We start from the raw sequence: 24,739 nt of genomic DNA on the forward strand, positions 1-24,739 counted from the left end.
TAGAATAGTTTTCATTTATAGAAAAATTACAAAGATAGTACAGAGTTCCTCTTCCCTCCCAATTTCCCTTATTTTTAATATCTTACATTACTATAGTACAATTAATAAGCCATTATCAGTAGCTAGAGTCTATAATTTATATTTACATTTCTTTAGTTTTTATCTGGTGTCCTTTTTCTGTTTCCAGATACCACATTACATTTCTTTGTCATGTCTCCTTAAGCTCCTCTTGACTGTGACCATTTCTTAGGCTTTCCTTGTTTTTGATGATCTTAACATTTTTAAGTAGCACTGGTTAAGCGTTTTGTACAGCATTGGTCATCTGAGGTATGTCTGCCGTTTTTCACATGATTAGACTGAGATACAGGTTTTTGAGAGGAAGACCACAAAAGTAAAGTGCATTCCCATCACACCAGTTCAAGGGTGCATAGTATCAACATGACTTATCACTGCTGAGGTTGAGCTTGATCACTTGGCTGAGGTAATGTTTGTCAGGTCCACTGTAAAGTTACTTTTTCCCCCTTTGTGCACTGCACAGTTTGGAAGGAAGTTACTAAACAGCCTGCATTTATGAAGCAGGGCATTATGCTTTGCCTTCCTGAGGTGAAAGGGGAGAGTATCTATATGGTTTATTTGACATTCTTCTACACTGAAAACTTGTTTACTCTCCTTATTCATTGATTTATCTATTTATTAAATATAATTAAATCATCACTTATTTCATTTTGGACTCATTAATGTTTATGTTAGAATTTGACTTATAATCCAATACTTTCATTTTGTTACTCACATTGTTCTGGCTTTGGCCATTTGGTGATCTTTTGGTTGGCTGCTGGAATATACCATTCCTAAAAGGAGAATGGAACAGAAATGAGAAATGAGAAGGCTGGAAAACAATAGTTGTTGTTGTTGTTGTTGTTTTTAAGGCAAGCTTATTTTTTTTTTAATATTTATTTATTTGGTTGTGCCGGGTCTTAGTTGCGGCAGGTGGGCTCCTTAGTTGTGGCATGCTTGCGGGATCTAGTTCCCTGACCAGGGATGGAACCTGGGCCCCCAGCACTGGGAGAGCAGAGTCTTAACCACTGCGCCACCAGGGAATTCCCAGGAAAACAATAGTTTTTAAGCCACAACGTGTAGTAAAAAGAGCCTAAGATCTACAGACAAAAGTTTAGTTTGGAGTTCCTGGTTGACTAGGCTTTGTCAACCACTAGCAATAGGATCATGCCTCAAGTTACTGGTCTGTACACCAGGAATAATATTAATGTTTGGCTTCACTCAAAAATGAGATTAAAAATACTTTACCCTTCTGTTAAAATAGAATATGAGACACTGTTGAAACATACTAAGTGGGAATTCATCATGCAAATGTGATATTTTATAATGATATCCAAAAATTAGTAAGCATAACTGACAGAGAAACGACTGTAAATCTCACCGTTGCTTTTCCACAGGATTGCTGATAGAAAAACAACAAAAAAGAATAAGAATTAACTGAGCCAATAGATAGGGAGTCTTTCAGATATCTCAGAATCATGTTAGGCCTGGAGAGCAGCAGTTCAGATTAGCAAAGTTCAGAAGATCCCACTGTCGGGTCTGTAGAGCAAAGCTTTGCACTCAAAAGAGCTAGAGTTATTCGGTAGCAATTTGCAGTTTGTAAAGCCCTTTCATTGTGTTTTGAAGATATGAATCTCAGCCTATATACACTGATGTGCAAAAACATGTTATATATTTTTAAAGACTATTCATATTTTAATCCCACCAAGACTATGTAAAATTTAACCTCAGTTTTTTTCAGGGTTCCTCCAAACTTAAAATGTGTTGTGGGTACATATGGAATCTTAAGTAGTGCCAAGATGGAGTAAAGGTCAATGAGTCATCGGCACCAGTCAGTAATGAGACAATAATAGCATCAAGGCTCATGGTTCTCTGTTTGTCTATGGCTTTTGCCTCTGTTCATCTCTATGCACCATGTACCCTTTTTCTCAGGTCTTGATGCCTCTTCAGAAGTTCAGCCCTGGACCTACTATCCTCTCTACTTTCATCATTTCCCATCATCTTTGCTATGGTTCTATCTCTGAGGCAAGCACTTTCTTTGTCCATTGCACTGCTTCTGTTTACTGAGGCTTAGAAAGAGCCAGGAAGCCCTTTTGGCCGTTTCAAGCTTGTTCCCTGCTGTATCCATCCATTAAGCCAATAAGCACAATCTCAATGAGTGGAAAAGTGCAATATACAGAGAGAGAAAAACAAAACATATCTAAAAATTGCTCAATATTGCTAACATTAGAGAAATACAAATCAAAACACCTCATACCAGTTGGAATGGCCATCATCAAAAAGTCTACAGATAATAAATGCTAGAGAGGGTGTGGAGAAAAAGGAAGCCTCCTACACTGTTGGTGGGAATGTAAATTGGTGCAGCCACTATGGAAAACAGTATGGAGGTTCCTTAAAAAACTAAAAATAGAACTACCATATGATCCAGCAATTCCACTCCTCGGCATATATACAGACAAAACTCTAATTTGAAAAGATACATGCACCCCAATGTTCATAGCAGCATTATTTACAATAACCAAGACATGGAAGCAGCCTAAATGTCCATCAACAGACGAATGGATAAAGAAGATGGGATACACACACACACACACACACACACACACACACACACTGGAATACTATACAGCCACAAAAAAGAATGAAATAATGCCATTTGCAGCAACATGGATGGACCTAGAGATGATCATACTAAGTGAAGTGAGTCAGAAAGAGAAAGACAAATACCTTTTTATCACCCTGAATCATTTACTCTTGAAGTAAATTTATTCACAATTCCATAAATGCTTATAATGGCCTACCATATTAAAAGTAGTATGTTAGGCACTGTGAGCAGAAGTAGGATCACACAGCTATTTTGATGAAGCACCTTCATTTTATAGATGAAAAATTTGCATTCAGAATCATTAAGGATTTTAAATATGATCATAGAGATTGGTAGTGACAGTCAGCATTCATAGTCCAGTTCAAAACTCATTAAATTCTATCTAGCTTCTTTCCAGCCGAACAAAACATACCCCTGCACTTCAAGGAAATTTGATGATGGTTTGAAGAGATAAACAATTGTTAGTAATATCCACAAGATATTGGTATATGTGAAATATCTTATATGAGTGACATGACATGATGGTGAAGTTGAAGGACAGATCCCTCCAGCTAGAGGGATCAAGGGCATGGTCAAAGTTGAAGTGAAATTTCATTTAAAACTGAGGAACATTTGGGATTTCAACAAGTGAATGTTTTAGCCAAAGACACTCACAGAAGAAAAGGCAGGAGAAAGAAGTTCCACAAAATCACCCCAATGAGTGACAGAGTTTGGGTACCATCAGTGGAAGCAGAAAAGGAAATTAAATGCTTCAGTTCAGGGTGAATATCTAAAAGAACACTAAGTAGTTACAGTGGGATGTATGTGGCTGCACAGCATCAAGGACAAGGGGGTTGTAATGGTCTTTAGGGACTTCTAGCAGTTCTTGTTGGTCTCAGATGAACTTGGAGATCTGGAGCAAGTACTTAGTCCTGCCTCTGGCTTGTTATACCTACTTTTCTTTATCTTTTCAAGGCCTCTCTGGATATCTCTTTCTTCCTGACAGTCTCCATCTTCTCAAGGCTTAGTTACATATTTTTGCACCTCTTAGTACAGTTGAAAGAAACACAAGGAAAGGATTTCTCATGAATTACCTTTCCCTCTACAGATGGAGGGGAGACTTCTGACCAACTACATCTTTCAGAGAAATTATATAGTCCCAAGTATAATTTTTTTCCTCTTGGGAGGAAAAACCTGAATATGTTCATCAAGTAAAATAAAAAATTGAGATCCTCTGTCATCTGATTAATGCTGTTTTAAAAATGCAAATGATATGTGCTTAGTATTTGAACATGGGCTCCATTTGCCCCCCGTTTTCTCTTTTATTGTCATCCTTTTGCAAAACCAAAATTACTAGAATGGAAGCTCCATGAAGGAAGGTGCATTACCTATTTATCTACCTTGTTAACCACTATATCCCTGTGGCCAAAAATATACCTTGCACACAAGGCCAAGTGATAATTAAGCTGGCTGTTTTTAGCTCAGTCTTTGTTATATTTAATGCTTTTTTGTGAAAGTCTGAATCTAATGGTCTAATCAATTGTTCAGACAAGAGATGCATAAATTAATTGAATTAGATAATCCCAGTGATTTCTCAAAGATTAAATAACAAAACAAAACTATAATTGTACCCCGTTAGAGATTCTTTCATACAACAGCATATTACAGTGACTCTGGAATTCAGTAAAATGAAGAAGCAAAACGTGGTATTTGATGGCTGTACAAGTCCTTTATTGTTTCAAATACACGCCAACACCAAGCACATCATTTCGATTTTATGACAAGATGCAATATACAGCCACCTGTGAAAATAAAATATATTTTTCAAATTAAATTTCTTTCTAGCAAGCTTTATTGTGCATATTCCCTTTGTTGTCTTATACTAGCCACAGATGTTACATGTCAGGTATGATGAAGAGAATATCTTTAGATATTTTTTTAAATGGAGTTTGACAAGGGAGACTGTATCACAAAGAAAGGATTTATGCTGAATAATTATGAAATGTACTGACTACTCTGATTATTTATATCAGGACTGAGGTTATAGACAACTAAGAGAGTAGTATAATTAAATGATCAATCAGAATTAGTCTAATTGCATATACAAAAATCAAAATAAGGTGCTTCTGTTGGTCAGGCTGAAGTTTTTCCAAATTGACATTTAACATAATTAATTAATTAATTTCAATTCCTTAAATCAGGGCATGCTTAAGATAAACACTAGTTACAAACCTAATGGCTGCAGAGGGGTTTGAAATAAAAGTAACCGTAACCACAGTCTCTCTCCCACCCTTTTCCTCTCCAGAAATAAAGTCTTCTGTTTCTGATTTTAGGTTGTTATGAGGGCTATCTCTATAAAAGGGTGGGCAAACAGGAGATTATTTTCTTTCTACTTGGGTGTCTGAAAATGTCTTTTCTTTCTTCCCTTTCTCCCTCCCTCCCACTTCCTTCTCAGTCCTCCCAAATTTAAATTTATCTGTCCATAACTTTTAGCATTCACAATAGCTGATGAGACTTTGATGCTCTTCTCATTAGTAGTGAACTCGCTTTTCTTTTCTCAGGACATTTTTGGGACTTTCTTTTTACTTTTAGTGTTATGAAATTTCAAGATAACATGTCTGGGTTCTTTAATTTTTTTTTGCTGCATGCTCTGGGTTCAATTCTGAAGGTTTAGGTCTTTCTTCATCTCTGCAAAATTATGTTCTATTATTTCCTATTCTTTATTTCTAATGTTCTCTCTGCAATATTGAACCTTCTGAGTTTGTCCCATTTTTGTATTTTTTTCCTTTCCTCATATATCGTAAGAATTATTCAACTTTATTTAGAAGTTCTATTGTTAATTTTTGACAATTATGTTCTTACTCTCTAAGAGAACTTTCTTGATTTTAAAATTTTATAGCATACCATTCATTTTTTATGGTTGTAATAGGTTTTTAAATCTTTCTGTATAGATTATAACTTTAATTTTTTTCCTATAAATTAGGTCTGTTTCCTTTGAAAAAAACTTGTATATTTATTTCTCTTGTTCCTACTCTTTCAAGTTGCTGCTTTTAGTGATCTTTGGTTGTCACTTCATACTTTAAAAGGACAGTGATACTGGCCACAGATTCCCCAAAATGCTCAGATAAGAAAAGAACCAGTGTCCTCATTAAAGACCTTACCTTTTCCTAAGGAGATAATCCAGTTCTTTTAGAGAAGAGTCATTTGCTTTTGGGATATTGTTTCCTTCATGGTAAACATCTTTGTCGTTTACCCTCTATGCTCCTTTGGGAGAGAAAATATTGTCGAGTTGTGACAATTTATAGGACCTTCCAATTAATTTCTGGTTTCTGCTCCCACTGTGTTCCCAAACTTTCAGTACCTGATTACTCTGAAGTCAAAGGCTGGAAAGGGGTTTTGTTGGGCAGATTCTCCCACTTCTAAGGAAAATAGTTTTTCTACCTATTCTATCCATTTTACAACACCTAGAAATTTGCTGAAATGTTTCCTTTTTTTGGTATGCTTTCTTCTCCTTTGCATTTCTAAAGTTATTTCCATTATTACTTTTTTTTCCAGTGGACTCTCAGTAGTGAAGTAAATATGTAAGTCTAGTTTACCATATTGAATTCAAACTGGGAGTATGCTTTTAAAAATAAATCCTGTATGACAACTGTTTACAGATCTAAGAATCTAATATCCGTCTCCTAATAACCCTCCATATTTACTCAAAAAGTTTGATTTTCTCTTATTTCCTAACCGAGTACTTTTAGACACTCATATTTGTAGGGTCAAGATTATCTTTATAAACAATGATGTATCTAGAGTGGATCTATTTGGATTGACTGTATTTCTCAAGTTAGAATTGTTAAAATTTTATATGAAATCTCTGTAGTTTATAATGGTAAGTAGTTTGATATAGGCCAGTTCTCACACTAAAAATCAGTAGAAAAGAAACGCAAACTTACTCTCTCACAGTTTCCACTGTCAGCACAGATTATATGGGTCCCTTGTTCAGGGTCTCCAATGTTGAAATCAAAGTGTCAGCTGTGGCTGTGATCCCGTCTGAGGCTGGGGGTCCTCTCTTAAGAATGTTCAGGTTTTGGCTCTGTGTGGCTACAGGACTGACGTTGCTGTTTTCTTACTGGCTATTGTCTGGGAGATGCTACAGGTCCCTAACATATGTCCACAGTTTCTTCCCATGTGCCCCCCTTCATAGTCGCTCTCACAACATGGAAATTTACTTTGTCTTCAAGGCCAGCAAAGAGCATCTCCCTTGCTTTAAATCTCTCTGACTTCTCTTGTCCTTGAGCTCTAAAACCACTTTTAAAGAGTTTATATAATTAGGTCAAACAACGCTGACCTACTCATCTGATTTAGAATGAATAAGAATAAAACCTCTTTTGATTAATTTAAAATCAACTGATTAAGGACCTTAATTACATTTGTAAAATCCCTTTGTCATAGAAAATAATACAATCAGGGGAATAATACCCCATCACAGTCACAGTTCCCTCTCTCATTCAAGGGGGAAGATTACACAGGGCATATACACCAGGGGTCAGCAATCTTGGGAGCTGTCTTAGAATTCTGCCCACAGCACCAGTAGACAAGTCCATATAATCAAAACCAAGAGAAAGAAAAATAAAATAAAACAGATTCCCTGGATAACTTCCAGATATTTGGATACACAGATTTTTAATTACCAGTGTTTTATATACTAAAAAATTGTGTAGTCATAAAAATGTTTAGTAGAGAACTGGAAATAGGGTTGCCAGATTTAGCAAATAAAAATATAGAATTTTAAGTGAAATTTCAACTTCAGATAAACAGCAAATACTTTTTTAGTGAAAGTATGTCTCATAAAATATTTAGGACATAGTCATACTAAAAATTATTTCTTGCTTATCTGAAATTTATATTTAACTGGGAACCCTTTCTTTTATTTGGCAACACTAACTGTAAACTATAAAATAAATTAAAATTTTGAAATGTAAAATATAAAAAATATAATTAAGGACTCAGATTCAAAGAACAACATGTTATTAGATACAATTGACAACAGGATTAATGAACTGGTAAGTAGGTCAGAAGAGACATATACTGAAGCATTAAGAAGAAAATAAAAATAAGGAAAAATCCAGAAAAGAACATAAGAAACTTAGGGCATGGGAATAAAAGTCTAAAATATTTATTATTGTGGTCCCAGATGGAGAACAGAGAGAAAATGGGGAGGAATATTTAGGCACTGCTTTCTACATACCAGGGACCATGCTAAGTGCTTTACATGTATTAACCCATTTAATCCTTACAACAGTCCAGTGACATTATTATGTCCATTTTACAAATGAGATCCACAGAGATAAAGCAAATCCCACCAAGTCACCCAAGTAGTAAGCGGTAGAGTCAGACATTAATTCATTCTCTTAATCACTGTGGTATATTGCCTACCTAAATCATGAGGAAACCAGTGTTAGAAAATAAATTTTTGGCCACTGTTGTTTTGTTTTTACTCATAGGAATTGTAGCAAAAGAATCTTGATCCCTACTGCAAAAATATAAGCAAATAATTTCAATAAAAATTATAAGCATTGATGTATTTGGGTTACTAAGGGCACAAGGAGGAGGGAATTTGGTCAATAAGAAAGATTTGTGAATAAGTTCCTGTAGGAGATGACCATGAGCTGGGCCTTTAAACCAAAAGTTAGGTTGGTAGTTCTAAGACTTGACCATGCATTAGAATTGACTGGAGGGCTTGTTAAAATGCTGAATGCTGGACCCCAACCTCAGAAATTCTGATTCTGAGGTCTAGGCTGGAGCCATAGAATTTGCATTTCTAATAAGCTCCCAGGTGGTGGTGATACTGTCAGACCTCATTACCAACCAGAGTTAGGTGGAAAAGAACAAAGTTCCAAACACAGGGCAAGAAGAAGGGTTGAGTGGAAGATTAAACACTATTAGTATAGTAAAGTCACACAAGAGAGAGGTAAAACAGAAGTCAGATTATAAAGTACCTTACAGTCACGCTTAGTGGTATGGATTTAGAACATAAAAATGCAATGAGCCACCCTATAAAATAATTCTTTTGAAACCTCAAAATTTTATTCAAATGTAATAATAACAAAAACAACAAGGCTCAATAAGAAAAAAATAGGGTTTTTTGTGTGTGTATGAACATTTTGGAAGAGAGGGTCAGAAGAAGCTAAAAAGCTTGCATTCCTAGACTCTTGGGTGTACAAATATCTGTGCCTAACAATGGTTATGTCTTGCCACTTTCCTCCCTTTTCCTTGAATACACACAAACTTACTCTGAGTGACACTATATCTGCTGATCAGGTCCATCTGGCTCAAATAAAATGTTGAACATCCTTGCCAAAAGCTTGAAGAGAATAGTGTTGCCCTTCTAAGTCTGGTGACACATTTTTATTTATGAAGATGGAATCACTTTGCATGAAATTTGATCTGGACTTGAATACTAGATTATGAGACAGGGTGCCAACAAAATCAGCATTCCATGCCTCAGGTAGAAATGTAACCTGCCACCCCCTTCCCCAACCATACTTTCTCAATCCCTATGTATGTGCACGTGCGTGTGCCCATATGCACATACCACAAACTGAATTTGACTCTTTTTCTTTCTGACTGTACTGATTGGGTACATGATTAAATTAGTAGACATGACTGATGTTTTCTTTTTTCCTTGAGTAGTTACAGATTTCTTATTGAGAGAACTTTGAGCAGACATTTAGAAACTACAGGGTTTTTTTCCTCCTGTCTTTTTCTTTGTGCCATTCTATCTTAATGTTTCAAAACTGCATTACACTAAACTATGCATTTTATACATACAAACGATTTGAATAAATAATGCGTATGCATTCTATTGTTTCATTAATTAATTCAGGAAAACCATTTCATTTAACATGAGAGCTAATCTCAAACCAATACAATCTGGTTTCTAACATTTTATCCCCTACATTTGAGACTGGAAAGCGTTCCATTACATTCCTTGGACTCTTCCAACATTTGCCTGCTAGAAATGGGAGGGCCTATTTAACATCTGATCTTGCAGTATTTATCACTCATAAACCAGAAACAACTTAAGCCCTATGAAGTATGGAGGTTTAAAGCAAACCTTTATTTAACATTTTCTGTGTCAACATTTTCTCCAACTTGACCTGCCAAGCGGATTTCATAGCAGATGACCCTGGAACATGAACAAGTGTTTGCTCTTATGTCTCAGCCATTAGTGTTGAATTAAAGACTACAAGGTTTGGATCACATGGCAGGCTTTGGTGCCTTATGCTGCTAATGCTGGCCAAGAACAGGAGCATCTGAATATTTATATGTTTATTCCTGTGGAATACTAAGAAAGCTTTGGACAGTTGACAAATATATGCCTATACCGCTAAACCTAAGGGAGCTTCCAATTCACTTGCAGGCAGCTTTTCATGGATATGAAAACTATGTTGATGCTAAAACAATGTCATATGAACTGTTTAAAAATAACTATCCTGGAAACTCATTTTTCTGAAAAAAAATCCTTTCAACTAATATTTATGGCAAAATATAAGATTTGTCTGTGGAGTGGTGAGCACAGTGGGAGAATGCATTTAGATTTCCTGCATATTCCCCATAAGTATAAATTACACCAGCCTCTTTACATGTGTTATCCCATTTTGTTCTTCTAATGACCCACTAAAGTGATAGCTAATACTACCTCCGTCTTTAACCTTCACTCCAATCTATCCACTCATGTGTACGCATATGGCTGTTCATGTTTATCGAGGGGGCTGGTGTGGCTTGCCCATAGTCTTATTCTACCTTCAAAATTAAGCTCAAAAATGTCTATTATTTCTTATCTTTACCAGTTTATCTTTAAATCAGTTTATCTTCTGTCCTTCCTTCAGCTACCACAATAGACACTTAATTGCTCTCCCTGCTTCCAAATTTCACCCTCTCTCAACTTATTCTCCATTTTTAAGCTCTCGCTGAAAAAACTGCAGAGACTTTTTGAACATAGAAACATAGAATGACATCTGAACTACCAACCATGGTCTAAAAGGCTCTGCATGGTATCTCAGGTTGCCAGATTAAGAAAAGAATTATATATGTAACAAATATATATATATTTACATATGTTACAAAATTTTATGTTTTAGACATTTATAAATTATATAAAATATATAAGTGTAAATAAATATAACACACACATAGATATATATTCAGTCCACTTGTGCGTGTATATATATATTTACATATATATGCTGGATATATAGTTGATTCTCATTATTCACAGTACTTATGTTGTATAAAATTGCCAACAACACTGAATTAGCAAATATAGAACCATTGTTCCTGGGGAAATGGAGGGTTAGGTTTCTGAGAGCCTCCGGTTGGAACATTTTCATCAACCAATCAACACATAATCTTGTATTATGTGTGTTTCTGTTTAAATATACATAAATATATTTGATTCATTTAATATTTGAACTCATGATCAATAGCAATGTAACTCATGCCTGAAAGAAGTTTATCTAGCACACATATTTTCCTCCTAAGGCACATATGATCTTCTTGGGCTTAGGAACAATAGACAGCACTTCAGCTTGGGGACCACTTTGAACAGAAAAATCACCAGCAAAAGCACAAATATACAAGAAATATGTGGTGCTAAATAGACTATGAAAAGGACACATGTATAGTATGAGAGCTCAAATAAGAAGGTAGAGCATTGCCTTGACTTCAGCTAGGACAGTACATGTTGGGTGAGTTAAACTTTCTGATTCTCTGCACATGTCCATGAATGACTGTGACAACATCACGCATATTGATTTGGGGGTTACAAATAAATGTTAACGAGGAGGCAAATTCATAAATTCATAAATATGGAATCTATAAATAATGAGAGTCAACTGTATATATAAAATGCCCAGTTATATTTGAATTTCAGATAAACACTAATTAAGTTTTTAGTATATCTCACAAAATATTTGGGACATACTTATACAAAAAAAATTACTATTTATCTTAAATTCAACTGGTTGCCCTATATTTTATCAGGCAATCCTATCTGATAGTTTTCTACCTCTCCAAACTTACCATGCTTCACTTTCTTTATCGATCACTGTATTCCAGCCTCATTTTCTTCCTTTATGCTCCTCTGAAATCCCAAGACTGTCCCTTCTTGGAGTCTCTTACTGACCCCTGACCTCGTTCCCAGGCTCTCATAAATAATTCATGTTCTCCATCCAAATCTTTCTTGACTCCCATGTCCTTCTTTATCCTATACATCAGTACCCAATTTGGCTACCATACGCTATTATTATAATTTATGACTATTTTATTTATGCGTGTTTCTTATTTTGGTCCTGCCTCCCTTAAAAGGCTGTTTTCCCCAAAGACTATGTTTATTTCCATTTTGCTACACAAAGCCTAATACAGTATCTGATACATAAAGCCTTTTTAAAGATATTTGTTGAAGAATAAATGATGTAAAGAATAAAGGGAAAGGGTATGAGGATTTACAGAACAGAAGCCTTAGTTACATATCTGAACCTAGTCTACTCATTAACCCGTTGACGCATTTTCCAAATATTTATGGAGCACCTTGAGCCTTGGCACTGTGCAAGTCTCTGAAGTGAAAGATAAGAAGGACAAGGTTCCTGTCCTCATGAACGTATACTTTGCTGGGACAGACAGGAAGTAGACAAATAGGTGATTCAATTATAGCTTGCATCATTGCCAAGAAAGAAACAAGCACAGGAATTACATGGAGAATAACTGGGGAGTTATCATGGATAGAATGACCAGGATTTCAAATCTTTTGTTAAGACAAGAATAAAGTCCTTATGCTATATGATCTCCGTGTTTAAAAACATTTGAAATGTATATCCTAACATTCTAAAGACTGCTCTAAAGAGATTATCTTCTTGACCTTATAAATTAATGTGTGGTGAGACAGGGCAATGAATAGAACACTGACATTTTGACCCCCTATGCGGCCACTCTTCCACAATATGATGAATAAACTACACACACATGCACACACATGTATACACTATATTTGGTTAATTTTCACTGCTTTATATGCAGAGAACTAACAGTGTAAATGACATAACCATTGACATAAAATGCAATTAAATTCAAAATAATCAGTATCTTCATAATCACACTTTTCAAAGGGTTTATGCAGTCATATTTTAATTTATTTCATGGCCCACAATTTTATTGAGCACTTATTTTAAGCCAGACACTGTTATACGATACAACAACAACAAAAGCAGAAAATCTAAAATTTTACTTTAGGTATGTGGAAGCTTTCTAAACAAATTCCAATATCAGCATGTCTGATTTAGAGCAGCAAGAACATAATATATTAACGTGTTAGCAGTCTTTATCCTAAAAGTATTTGTGCAGCTTTAACTAATTAATCCTCATGATACTAACTACTGGATAAAGCTTCTGTATTAAACATTACACATTCTTTTTTTAAAAAAATGACAATTCTTATAAACAGTGTGTCCAATGCCAAAAATCCACACAAGCATTTTGGTTTCAGACTCTCTAAAGCTAAGAGAACTGCAATCCACTGCTGAAAGTTGACTTTTTCTCTGCTGCTCAGGACTTATGCATTTTGACAGTAGAGTTTCAGAAACTGTTTAGCTATTTTTAAACCATGAGGTACTCATTCTCATCTTAAAGTTTATCATGGATATTTCCACCAGGCTAGGCAGGGAAACCTGGATGAGAAGTTTGTGACTAAAGGGCTGTATAACTCTGGAAAGTTACCTAAGCTCTCTGCATCTTTTCATGCTCTAGCCCACCAGCCATCATAATACTTGTCTTACTTATCTACCAGCACTGTTAAGAGAATCACATAAAATAATGATGCCATTCTTTCCTGGAAACAATACACTGACTTCCTACTGAACCTAGAATAAAATGTAAACTCCTTTCACGACCGGCAATGCTTTCCTTCTTCTAGCCCCTGACCACGTTTCCAACTTCTCCTGACATCCTCTCACTCATTATTTCCATTTTCATTGCAGTGGCAAACTTTTAGTTTTTCAAGCATATCAAACCCTTTCCTTGACACAAGTTCCTTTGGCCTGCAATATTTTTTCTCCCACTTTTCATATACTTGGCCCTTTCCATTTCCTAGGTTTCTGCTTAAATTTCACATCATTAGAGAGACCTACACTTATTATTTGTCACCTCAAATAAGACATACCCATATTCTTTGTCTAAGAGCACGCTGCTCATTTTTTATGACACTTGTCTTACATGTTTTATTATTTTTTTAGACATTTTTTTGTTACTGTTTTCTCTATAGCCAGCTAGGCTCTAAGTCCCAATAAGGGAAGGACAATTTGTGTTTTATTCACCACTATACACCCAGTACTAGCATAGAGTGGGTACAGGATGTGTCTCAATCTTTACTATTAACTGAATTAATAAATGAATATCGATATAAGCGATTAGAGTTTGTTAGTTAAAGGAAAGAGGAATGAAATCAGGTTGACAAGAACTGACTTCACTCTTGGTTTTTCATTGTCTGTTTAACTTAAGCCAAGTTGTTCCTCATCTCTGGGTTTCATTCCTCATTTGTAAAATAAAGATAATGGAAATGTAATGCACACAATGCATGTAATACATGTGGACATATACTGTATAATGCTAGCCATGTACAACTATAAGGTGCTATTATTTATAAGATCAATAACATTTTTAAAAAGAAGATAATTCCATAGGTACTTACATTTCTTTAGAGACTTCTAGTCCTTCACCAAGAAAGTACGAGACAGAATCAATGAAAGTAAATACAATCTTTGTGACCTGTTTTGATTTTCCAGTTCCAAGTCTCTTTTGCCTCCTAGCCTGGTGATGTCTTTCTTGCCATTACTTCTAATTTTCACATTTCTCCAATAGTGTAAGTAATATAAAATTGCAAATAAACTTGGTAAACTTGGTTAATGAGAAAACTTATGAAAAGAGTGAAAATAAAAGTAATGAAGAAAAAAAATTTTCTCATTTCTTTCACCACTTCTGAAGGCTGTTAGTTAGTAGAATGATGGAGAATGATCCTAGAGCAGGGACATTTTATTCACTGTCCAATCACAGTGTCTAACCAATGGGATCATGAATATGTAATTACTATTATAAGTAATTACTTATATTTGCATCACAGTTTTTGAACTCTGCAATCTAATGATATTTTGAAGAAGAGAAAAGAGATAAAATATCTGCCTTCCCAAATTGCACTATTCTCTATCTCAACCAGGTATTTAGTCAGGGAGAAATCTTAGGGAAAACTATTAAAAATTAGAGGAATGAGGTTCTTTCAGGAGAATTAATTTACCTCTCCCCACTATCCTATTAGAAGCATAATTGACTTAGAGGCACAGGACATGCCAATCCTATTAAACATGTGAGCCTATAATGTGCAGGACTGCAGATCTAAATGTCGCCTTTTAAGCTCCCTTATGGCACATACTTGGATGCCACCGAGTCCTGACTGTGGTGGGATGTGCTTCTTGAAGGAGGCTTGGAGGCCATCTGTTTATTCTGGCATGAGTTTCATTTATGAAGTTTGAAGACTTGGTAGCAATTAGTTTCTGGTTTGTTTTACAGTAATTAAAAATGAAAATAAGCTTGAATTTCTATGTGCCTCACATACATAACCATTATTCCCATTTATAATACAGAAGCTCTGTGGGGTAATTAGGTCTCATACACTGTTTGTATAGGTTGAGTCTTAATCATTTTGGGGCTGCTACAACAAAAATACCATAGACTGGGTGGCTTAAACAACAAACATCTATTTCTAACATTTCTCAAACCGGGAAAGTCCAAAATGAAGGCTTGGGCAGATGTGGTGTCTGATAAAGTCACTTCCTGTTTGGCAGACAACCATGTTCTCTTTCCATTCTCCTAGCAAACTCTTACAAGTCTCTTCTAAGGGCACTAATCCCATTCATAAGAGCTCTACCTTCAGGACCTATTTAGCTCCCACTTCCTAATGCCATCTTACTAGAGGTCAGGAAACCAACATATGCATTTTGGGGAAACACATTTAATTCATAATAAGTTATCAGCATCCTGATGGGAGTTGCAAAGCCCAAATAGAGATAAAAACAGGGATCACTACTGAGAAAAGATGAGCCCACTGCCCAAACCTTGCTTGGGAAGCCAAATGGAGTTAGGGTCAGGGAAAAGGTCGGCATCAGTAACCAATGGGAAGTGGCATATTTGAACAACACAAGAAGGGAACCTTGATTCCATGGGCCAACTGTAAGTCAAAAATCCAGGCACTGAGTAAGAATAAAACTGTCATGAGAGTAGGCATCTGATTAAACCTCATTCCAGACAGATTTTCATAGTTCAGATTTTTTTTTAAGGTTCAAGGTCCCCTTTATATTGAAAACACTCCAGTTAACTATGAAGAGTCAGTGCTTTGAGTCCTAGTTCATATGCTGGTTTCAGAGTTTCTTTCTGTACCAGTTTCTAGCAATAGCCCACAATGGTTAGAATAGCGGGATTTTAACATGGAAACTTCAGTATTAAGACATCTCAAAGGAATCCCTGTAATGGTCTCCAGATACGAAGGTCAGGGGACTAAGAGTCCAACGCTCTCACATTCTTTAAAAAAAAAAAGGTCTTGATTTGTAGGATTTGCTTATTACTCTGTAGTAAATACTCACAGCATGGCCAATTTCAAGTTATCAAAAGTTAAAATTCCTAGATATCTTACACTGGTGCTCTCTAGCTGATTCAAATGGGCTCTAGCACACCACTAACTATTAAATAAGGCTTCCAGAAGAAGGAAGAGAAGCGAATTATCCAAAATCTCCAGATTCTGAGACAAAGTCAGTCCTCACCCCCTTGTGTTCTGGATTTGAGCCCATCTTTCCTTGTTGCAGAATTGAATTCTTACATGTATTCTCTTTTTCTTCTGCCTACCTCGGTTCTTCCCTCTCCAATGACTCATTCCCAACAACTAATAAACATGTTCTATCATCATTCATTCTTAAATGAAAAGCCATCACTTTAGCTCGTATTTCACTGTGACCCAAATTTTCTACTCCCCTACCCAGCCAAACTTTGTAAAACAATTGTCTTTTATTGCTATGTCCACTTCTCACATTTCACAGAAATTCAACCATTAGTCATCAAAATATCCTCCACATTGCTAAATCAAATAGCCTCATTTTTACCCTTAACTTAATCTTTTAGCAGCTTTCAACATGGTTGTCTACACATGACTTCTGGAAATCACTTCTTCTCTTTGTTTCATTGACACTAAATTATGATGATTTTTCCTCCTGTCTCTCTGATTGCTCCTTTTTTACCTCAAAAGGCCAAATATTGGAGTGTTTCAATACATTATCCTTGAGTCTCCTTTTTTTCTTTGTCTGTACACTCAACATTGCAGCTCAAATTCAACACATTCTAAATGCTGAAAAACCCCAAATCTCAACCAGAAGTCTTGACCTCTCCTCAGAACTCCAGTAGTAAATATCCAACTTGGTACTTTCATTTGGATGTCTGAGACACATTTCAAACTTAACAGGACCTGGACAAAATTTTTTTGTTTACACCATCTGTTGGCAAACTACAACTACAACTAAAATCTGACCCTCCACATAATTTTGTTAAGTAAAATTTGATTGGAGCACAACCACATCATTTTTTTTTTTTTTTTTTACATTTTGTCTATAGCTTATTTCACACTGCAGTGGTAGATTTGAGTAGTTACAACAGAGACTGTATAGTCTTCAAATACTAAAATACTTACTATCTGGTGCTTTAGAGAAAGTTTGTCAACATCTGGTTGATATACTCAACCTTCTCTTATTCCAGTAAGTCTTTACCTGATTAGATAACACCACCTTCTGTCTCATTTCCCGAGCCAAAATTCTCAAAATAATGTTTGTTTGGAGGCAAACGCTCACTTCCCGCATCCACTCCCCATAGAGGCCGCGGAGTCGGCGCCAGCCGGGCGCGCCGCCGAGCCGCGCGCCATGGGCAACATCTAGAAGAAGCTGACGGGCAAGAGCGAGGGCGGCGGGCGGCCGGAGAGGGGCGCGCCGCGGCGGGGCCGGGCGCCGGAGGCTGGCGCGGACAAGCGGAACCGGCCGCGGGCCCCGGCGACGGCGGGTGGCGCCAGTAGGAACCCGGGCGGCCGGCGGGGCGCCGAGGACCCCGCGTCCAGCGCGCCCCATGGGCCCGGCGCGTCCCCCGGGCGTGGCGCGCCGCCGCCGCCGCCGGCGTCCGCCGCCCTGGTCGGCCCCGCCGGCCTGAAGAGCCACGGTAACGAGCTCTTTAAAAACCGGCAGTTCGCCGAGGCGGCTCTCAGGTACTCGGCGGGATCGCGCAGCTGGAGCCTGCAGGAAGTGGAAGTGCAGATGATCTGAGTATCTTATATTCAAACAGAGCAGCATGTTACCTAAAAGACGGAAACTGCAGTGGCTGCATTCAAGACTGTAACAGGGCTCTGGAACTTCATCCATTCTCAATCAAGCCTCTTCTTCGACAAGCAATGGCCTATGAAACTTTAGAGCAGTATCAGAAAGCTTATGTGGATTATAAAACAGTGTTGCAAATAGACTGCGGAATCCAGATAGCAAATGACAGTGTTAACAGGATAACAAAAATGTTAATGGCCCTGGATGGACCAAGCTGGCGGGAGAAGCTGTCGCCCATTCCTGCTGTGCCCACTTCCGCACCATTGCGAGCTTGGCGGCCTGTGGCAGAGACGCCCCCAGACCAAGTGGGAGATTCCTGCAGCCATCACCAACCGGGCATCACAGATGAAAAAATGTTTAAAACCCTTAAAGAAGAAGGAAATCAATGTGTAAAGGACAAAAGCTATAAAGATGCCCTTAGTAAATACAGTGAATGCTTAAAGATTAACAACAAGGAATGTGCCATTTATACAAACAGAGCCCTCTGTTACTTGAAGCTGGGCCAGTTTGAAGAGGCAAAGCAGGGCTGTGACCAGGCGCTTCAGATAGATCTCAGCAATGTGACAGCATGCTATAGATGAGCTCTTGCTCACAAAGGACTCAAGAATTATCAGAAAAGTTTAAATGATCTCCATAAAGTTCTCCTACTAGACCCAAATATTATTGAGGCAAAAATGGAACTGGAAGAGGTCACCAGAATCCTGAATGTTCAGGATAATGCAGCATCATTCAACAAAGAAAAGGAGAGAAGGAAAATTGAGATTCAAGAGGTGAATGAAGGCCGTAAAGAGGAGCCTGAAAGGACCTCGGAGGACGTCTCCACTGACTCCCGTGCTTCTGAGAAGGGGGACACAAGCAACGGGCCCCGAGAATTCTATGAGAAACTACCAATCCCCAAGCCTAACAATGCCTACGAAGTTGGCCAGGTTATAAACGCCGTCAGTACTAGGAAAGATAAAGAAGCCTGTGCACACCTGTTAGCCATCACTGAACCGAAAGACTTGCCAGTGTCGTTGAGTAACAAACTTGAAGGGGATACATTCCTGCTCCTCATCGAGTCTCTGAAAAATAATCTTATTGATAAAGATCCTTCTTTGGTATATCAGCATCTTTTATATCTGAGTAAAGCAGAAAGGTTTAAGATGATGTTGACACTGATTAGCAAGGGCCAAAAGGAGCAGATTAAACAGCTCTTTGATGACCTCTCAGACACACCAAACAAACATTTTACTTTAGAAGATGTGCAGGCCCTCAAAAGGCAGTATGAGCTTTAAATAAAGATTATTGTTAGATTTCTTCCATGCATGTATATGTTCCAGTAATGCTAATGAGATGGTATTGTAATAGAGTTGCATGGATAAAAGCTGGCTTAGAAAAGATCCCTTGGTCTGGACTATAAGATATTTTACTTATTTTTATACATAGAACACATATATTCTACAATCTGCTTTTTATTAGTTGTAAATATTTTCTTATGTACCAGAGCTAACATCTTTATATTTAATAATAAGTATATCTGGAACTTGTTAAGATGCATTTTAATTTATATTATACATTTTCTTTTAATAACTTACTTGTTAAAATTTTGAGTTAAATTACACTTCTTTGGGCTATGAAGGAGTCCTGTTAAGTTTGATAGAAATGTATTTCTTTACAGTTCATTTTTAAAAGTGAAAATCATTAACAGTGATTATTACATCACTTTTATTTCCTGCTAAGATATATATAAATCCCATTTTATACTACTTGTGGATTACAGGCCTCTAAGATGAAATGTAACACTTAAGTCTATAATATGAAATGATTATTAAATAAATTGTGATTATTAATTTAGAAAAAAAAAATTATGTTTGTTTGTTTTCTTTTCCTTACCTACTACATCCAATGTATCAGGAGTCCCTCTGGACCTTACCTTTAAAATAAACCCTAACTCTTTCTATTTTTAAAATCTCCTCAGCAACCACCATTGTCTGGTGTATGAAGCACTGACACAACTTCTTAATGCTTTCCGTTCTTTTTTTTTTTTTTTTTTTGCCCTTTTATAATCTTTACAGTCATCTTAAATTTTAGAAAGTTCTTCCTAAACTACATATCAGATAGCCCTTCCCCTGCTTAAAAACTTCCAATAGCTATCCATTTCACCTAGAATAAAATTCAACTCCCTATTTTATCTTACAAAGTCCTAGATGATTTGAATTCTTCCTCTTTCTGCTGTAAGCTCTTTACTCCTGCTTACTCACTACATTCCAGCCTCACTGAGTTTTCTGTTCCTCCGACGTGCTAAGTTCCCATTTCTGGACCTTTGCATTAATCACTGCCTCTGCCTGGGATTCTCTTCCTCCACGAGTGCCTGCCATGAAAAGCTCCTTCTCATCAATCAGCTTTCAGCTCAGATGTCACTTCCTTCAAGAGGCTTTTTCTTAATCACTCAACCTAATACCATCACCCAGACATATGCTATCATATTATCACTTACCCAGTTTTTAATTTCCTGCAAAGCACTTTTCACTATAAGATAGTTCTACTTATTTATGTATTCATTTATTTTCTAGGTAATTGTCTGTCTCTCCAAAGTAGAATATAAATTTCTTGAGAATAGGGATCTTTTATGTTCATTGAAGCATCCCCAGTATTAGGAACAGTGCTGAATAGTGGTGTTTGAATGAATAAAAACCTCAGCTTTAGTATGTCAGAGAGGTTCACAAGGCTGTCTTAAAGAATGTAGACCAGGTTGGCTTTCTTAGACTAAATATGAAGGCAGAAGGCAAAACAATGAACTGTATCAAGTAATATATCTATCCCTGTTAAAAATTTTGTTTTATTATGTTTTTCTTAAATATTTATAAGCATAAAATTGGTTATAATTAGTCATGTAACTATACAACAAAAACAAATTAAGTAAATTAATGAAATTAAGCATTGACTTGGATGGTTTTGTTAATTTCTGTCCCACTCAAGCTCTTTGAGGGTATGGTCCATGTACAAATTTTGCTCTTTAATGCATTGTCTATGCTTATACAGTGCCTGGGACATAGATGTAGCTCAGCAAATATATTGGTTGTCAACTAGTGCTGAAGAATAAATAAAGGCATAGCTTTTGTCATCAAAGGACCTGTGTCTAGTAGGGTAGAGTTACAGAGACAAATCAGCTGTCCATTCATCTTCTAGAAAACTCCTCTAACCAAGTCTGAGCTTCAATATTAATAGTTGACATTTGTTGGTGCTTACTGTGCCACACTCCTACTACACATATTACAGTAACTCATTCAACCCCTCAATCAAGCTTAGAAAGTATATACTATTTATTACTACTTACTACAAAACGAGGATAAAGAGGAACAGAGAGATCATCTGGCCACAGCTAGTAAGTAGCAAGCGCTGAGATTTAAAGTCAGTCTGTTCATATCCAGTCTGAGTTCCATTGCCTCCAGCTGATCAAGGAGTGAATGATCCTTTGTGATTAACAGTGGCCAGGATCTCAGAATCAGAAGTTATATCCCACTACAGGAGAATAGATTTGACTTATCAGCTTGCATTTTCATAAACTAATCCCCTCCTGCTCCTTGATGCAGTGGCTTTAAATAATCTCCTTTATCTAAATTACAAAAATTTGAAGGTAAAAGAAACTTTGTCAGTACTCTTGTTCTACTTCATTTTACAACTGAGGAATACAAAGTTCTAGGGAGATTAAGCTCATATGGCTAGACAGTGGCAAAACCAGGAGAAACTAGAATCTTTTTCCTTTGTAGCACAAGCTACAGAGGAAATTCTGCTCACACTTAATGTCGGGGAAAAAAAATGTTTTCTTTCCCTTAGGAAAGAAGTAAAAGCAGATACCTAAATATTTCTCTTTTTTGTCCTACTTTTCCTTCCCTTTAGAACTATTGCTGAAATGTGGCAACCTGCTCAAGTCAGATGTTGAAAATATAATCTTTCTGCATCTTTCAGATGATCCAGAGTGCTTTTCATTTATGCATGCATACTTCTACTCATCTTTCCATTCCATTATTTATTTATTCATTAGGGATTACTTGTATGTGAACTATGTACAAAGCACTGGACTAGGTAAGGGGGGAAATGTTAATTAAATGTGATTTTATTCATATTGACCCTATCCTCCCTTAAGATTTTTTTTTTTTGTAATTTGTGTAAAGTCCTTTCAAAGATAGGCTGTAATTCCTAAATGAAATGGATATAAAGCACTCACAAATAAAATCTCATAACATCAATATGGCAATAGGCTGCTGATTGTAACACCTAGCAATTCTTATCTTAAATTTGCTTTGGTTTTACTTCTATCAATATTACTAGCTAATTTTATTGCATGCCTAATGCATGCCAAGCATTCTATTAAATGCTTCAAATATATTACCTAATTTAATCCCCTCAACAGTTTATCAGGGAGGGAAAATTTTCCTCTACCCTACCCAGTTCTTCTGGCTGGCCTAATAATTAAACTGACATGGTACAGATTAACAGGAGAAAATAAAATTTAATTTTGAAGTTACAGGGAATCCACATAAAATGAGAGATTCCAAAGACAGTGACGCAAACGGAGGTATACATGTCATCCTGGATTATGGAAAAGGGGGTAGGGGTCTAGGACTTAAAAGGGAAGGGGAGTTAGCTTCAAGATGGCAGAAGAGTAAGACGTGGAGATCACCTTCCTCCCCACAAATACATCAGAAATACATCTACATGTGGAACAACTCGTACAGAACACCTACTGAACGCTGGCAGAAGACCTCAGACTTCCCAAAAGGCAAGAAACTCCCCGCGTACCTGGGTAGGGCAAAAGAAAAAAGAAAAAACAGAGACAAAAGAACAGGGACAGGACCTGCACCTCTGGGAGGGAGCTGTGAAGGAGGAAAGGTTTCCACACACTAGGAAGCCCCTTCGCGGGTGGAGACTGTGGGGGGCGGAGGGGGGAGCTTCGGAGCCACGGAGGAGAGCGCAGCCACAGGGGTGCGGAGGGCAAAGCGGAGAGATTCCCGCACAGAGGCTCGGCGCCAAGCAGCACTCACCAGCCCGAGAGGCTTGTCTGCTCACCTGCCGGGGCGGGCGGGGCTGGGAGCTGAGGCTCGGGCTTCGGAGGTCGGATCGCAGGGAGAGGACTGGGGTTGGCTGCGTGAACACAGCCTGAAAGGGGCTAGTGCGCCACAGCTAGACAGGAGGCAGTCCGGGAAAGTCTGCAGCTGCCGAAGAGGCAAGAGACTTTTTCTTGCCTCTTTGTTTCCTGGTGCGCGAGGAGAGAGGATTAAGAGCGCCGCTTAAAGGAGCTGCAGAAATGGGTGCGAGCCGGGGCTATCAGCGCGGACCCCAGAGACGGGCATGAGACACTAAGGCTGCTGCTGCCGCCACCAAGAAGCCTGTGTGCAAGCACAGGTCACTCTCCACACCTCCACTCCCGGGAACCTGTGCAGCCCGCCACTGCCAGGGTCCCGTGATCCAGGGACAACTTCCCTGGGAGAACACACACGGCGCCTCAGGCTGGTGCAACGTCATGCAGGCCTCTTGCCGCTGCAGGCTCGCCCCGCATCCGTACCCCTCCCTCCTCTCAGCCTGAGTGAGGCGGAGCCCCTGAATCAGCTGCTCCTTTAACCCTGTCCTGTCTGAGCGAAGAACAGACGCCCTCAGGACACCTGCACGCAGAGGCGGGTCCAAATCCAAAGCTGAACCTCGGGAGCTGTGCGAACAAAGAAGAGAAAGGGAAATTTCTCCCAGCAGCCTCAAAATCAGCGGATTAAATCTCCACAATCAACTTGATGTACCTTGCATCTGTGGAATACCTGAATACACAACGAGTCATCCCAAACTGAGGAGGTGGACTTTGGGAGCAACGATATATATATATATTTCCCTTTTTCTCTTTTTGTGAGTGTGTATGTGTATGCTTCTGTGTGTGATTTTGTCTGTATAGCTTTGCTTTTACCATTTGTCCTAGGGTTCTCTCTGTCCGTTTTTTGTTTTGTTTTGTTTTTTTTAGTATACTTTTTAGCACTTGTTATCATTGGTGGATTTGTTTTTTGGTTTCGTTGCTCTCTTCATTCTTTCTCTTTTTTTTTATTACTAAAAAAATTTATTTTTAATAATTATTTTTTATTTTAATAACTTTATTTTATTTTATTTTATCTTCTTCTTTCTTTCCTTCTTATTTTTCTCCCTTTTATTCCAAGCCGTGTGCATGACAGGCTCTTGGTGCTCCAGCCAGGTGTCAGGGCTGTGCCTCTGAGGTGGGAGAGCCAACTTCAGGACACTGGTCCACAAGAGACCTCCCAGCTCCATGTAATATCAAACGTGAGATCTCCATCTCAATGCCAAGACCCAGCTCCACTCAACGACCAGCAAGCTACAGTGCAGGACACCCCATGCCAAACTACTAGCAAGACAGGAGCACAACCCCATCCATTAGCAGAGAGGCTGCCTAAAATCATAATAAGGTCACAGACACCCCAAAACACACCACAAGATGTGGACCTGCCCACCAAAAAGACAAGATCCAGCCTCATCCACCAGAACACAGGCACCAGTCCCCTCCACCAGGAAGCCTACACAACCCACTGAACCAACCTCAGCCACTGGGGGCAGACACCAAAAACAATGGAAACTATGAACCTGCAGCCTGCGAAAAGGAGACCCCAAACACAGTAAGTTAAGCAAA

General features: G+C 37.9%; 1 protein-coding gene and 1 long non-coding RNA gene across 3 annotated transcripts in view; one reads left to right on the top strand and one right to left on the bottom strand.

The window, feature by feature from the left end:
• LOC118903793 overlaps positions 1-17,627 on the bottom strand; it is an 89,333-nt gene extending 71,706 nt beyond the window's left edge. For both annotated transcript variants that reach the window (XR_005021865.1, XR_005021866.1), the window contains exons 1-2: positions 17,485-17,627; positions 791-848 (exon numbers count right to left, since the gene is read on the bottom strand). This is a non-coding gene — a long non-coding RNA (uncharacterized LOC118903793). The remainder of the gene's footprint in view (positions 1-790; positions 849-17,484) is intronic.
• Positions 17,628-17,634: 7 nt separating this feature from the next.
• LOC118904295 (sperm-associated antigen 1-like) lies at positions 17,635-19,889 on the top strand. The gene is given in 2 exon segments (XM_036870194.1): positions 17,635-17,638; positions 17,950-19,889. Coding segments are annotated over 2 exon segments (1,407 nt in total). The 3' UTR covers positions 19,353-19,889.
• Positions 19,890-24,739: the final 4,850 nt, after the last annotated feature.

Source organism: Balaenoptera musculus, chromosome 11 (assembly GCF_009873245.2).
Source record: "Balaenoptera musculus isolate JJ_BM4_2016_0621 chromosome 11, mBalMus1.pri.v3, whole genome shotgun sequence".
In the NCBI taxonomy this organism is placed as follows: Eukaryota; Metazoa; Chordata; class Mammalia; order Artiodactyla; family Balaenopteridae; genus Balaenoptera; species Balaenoptera musculus.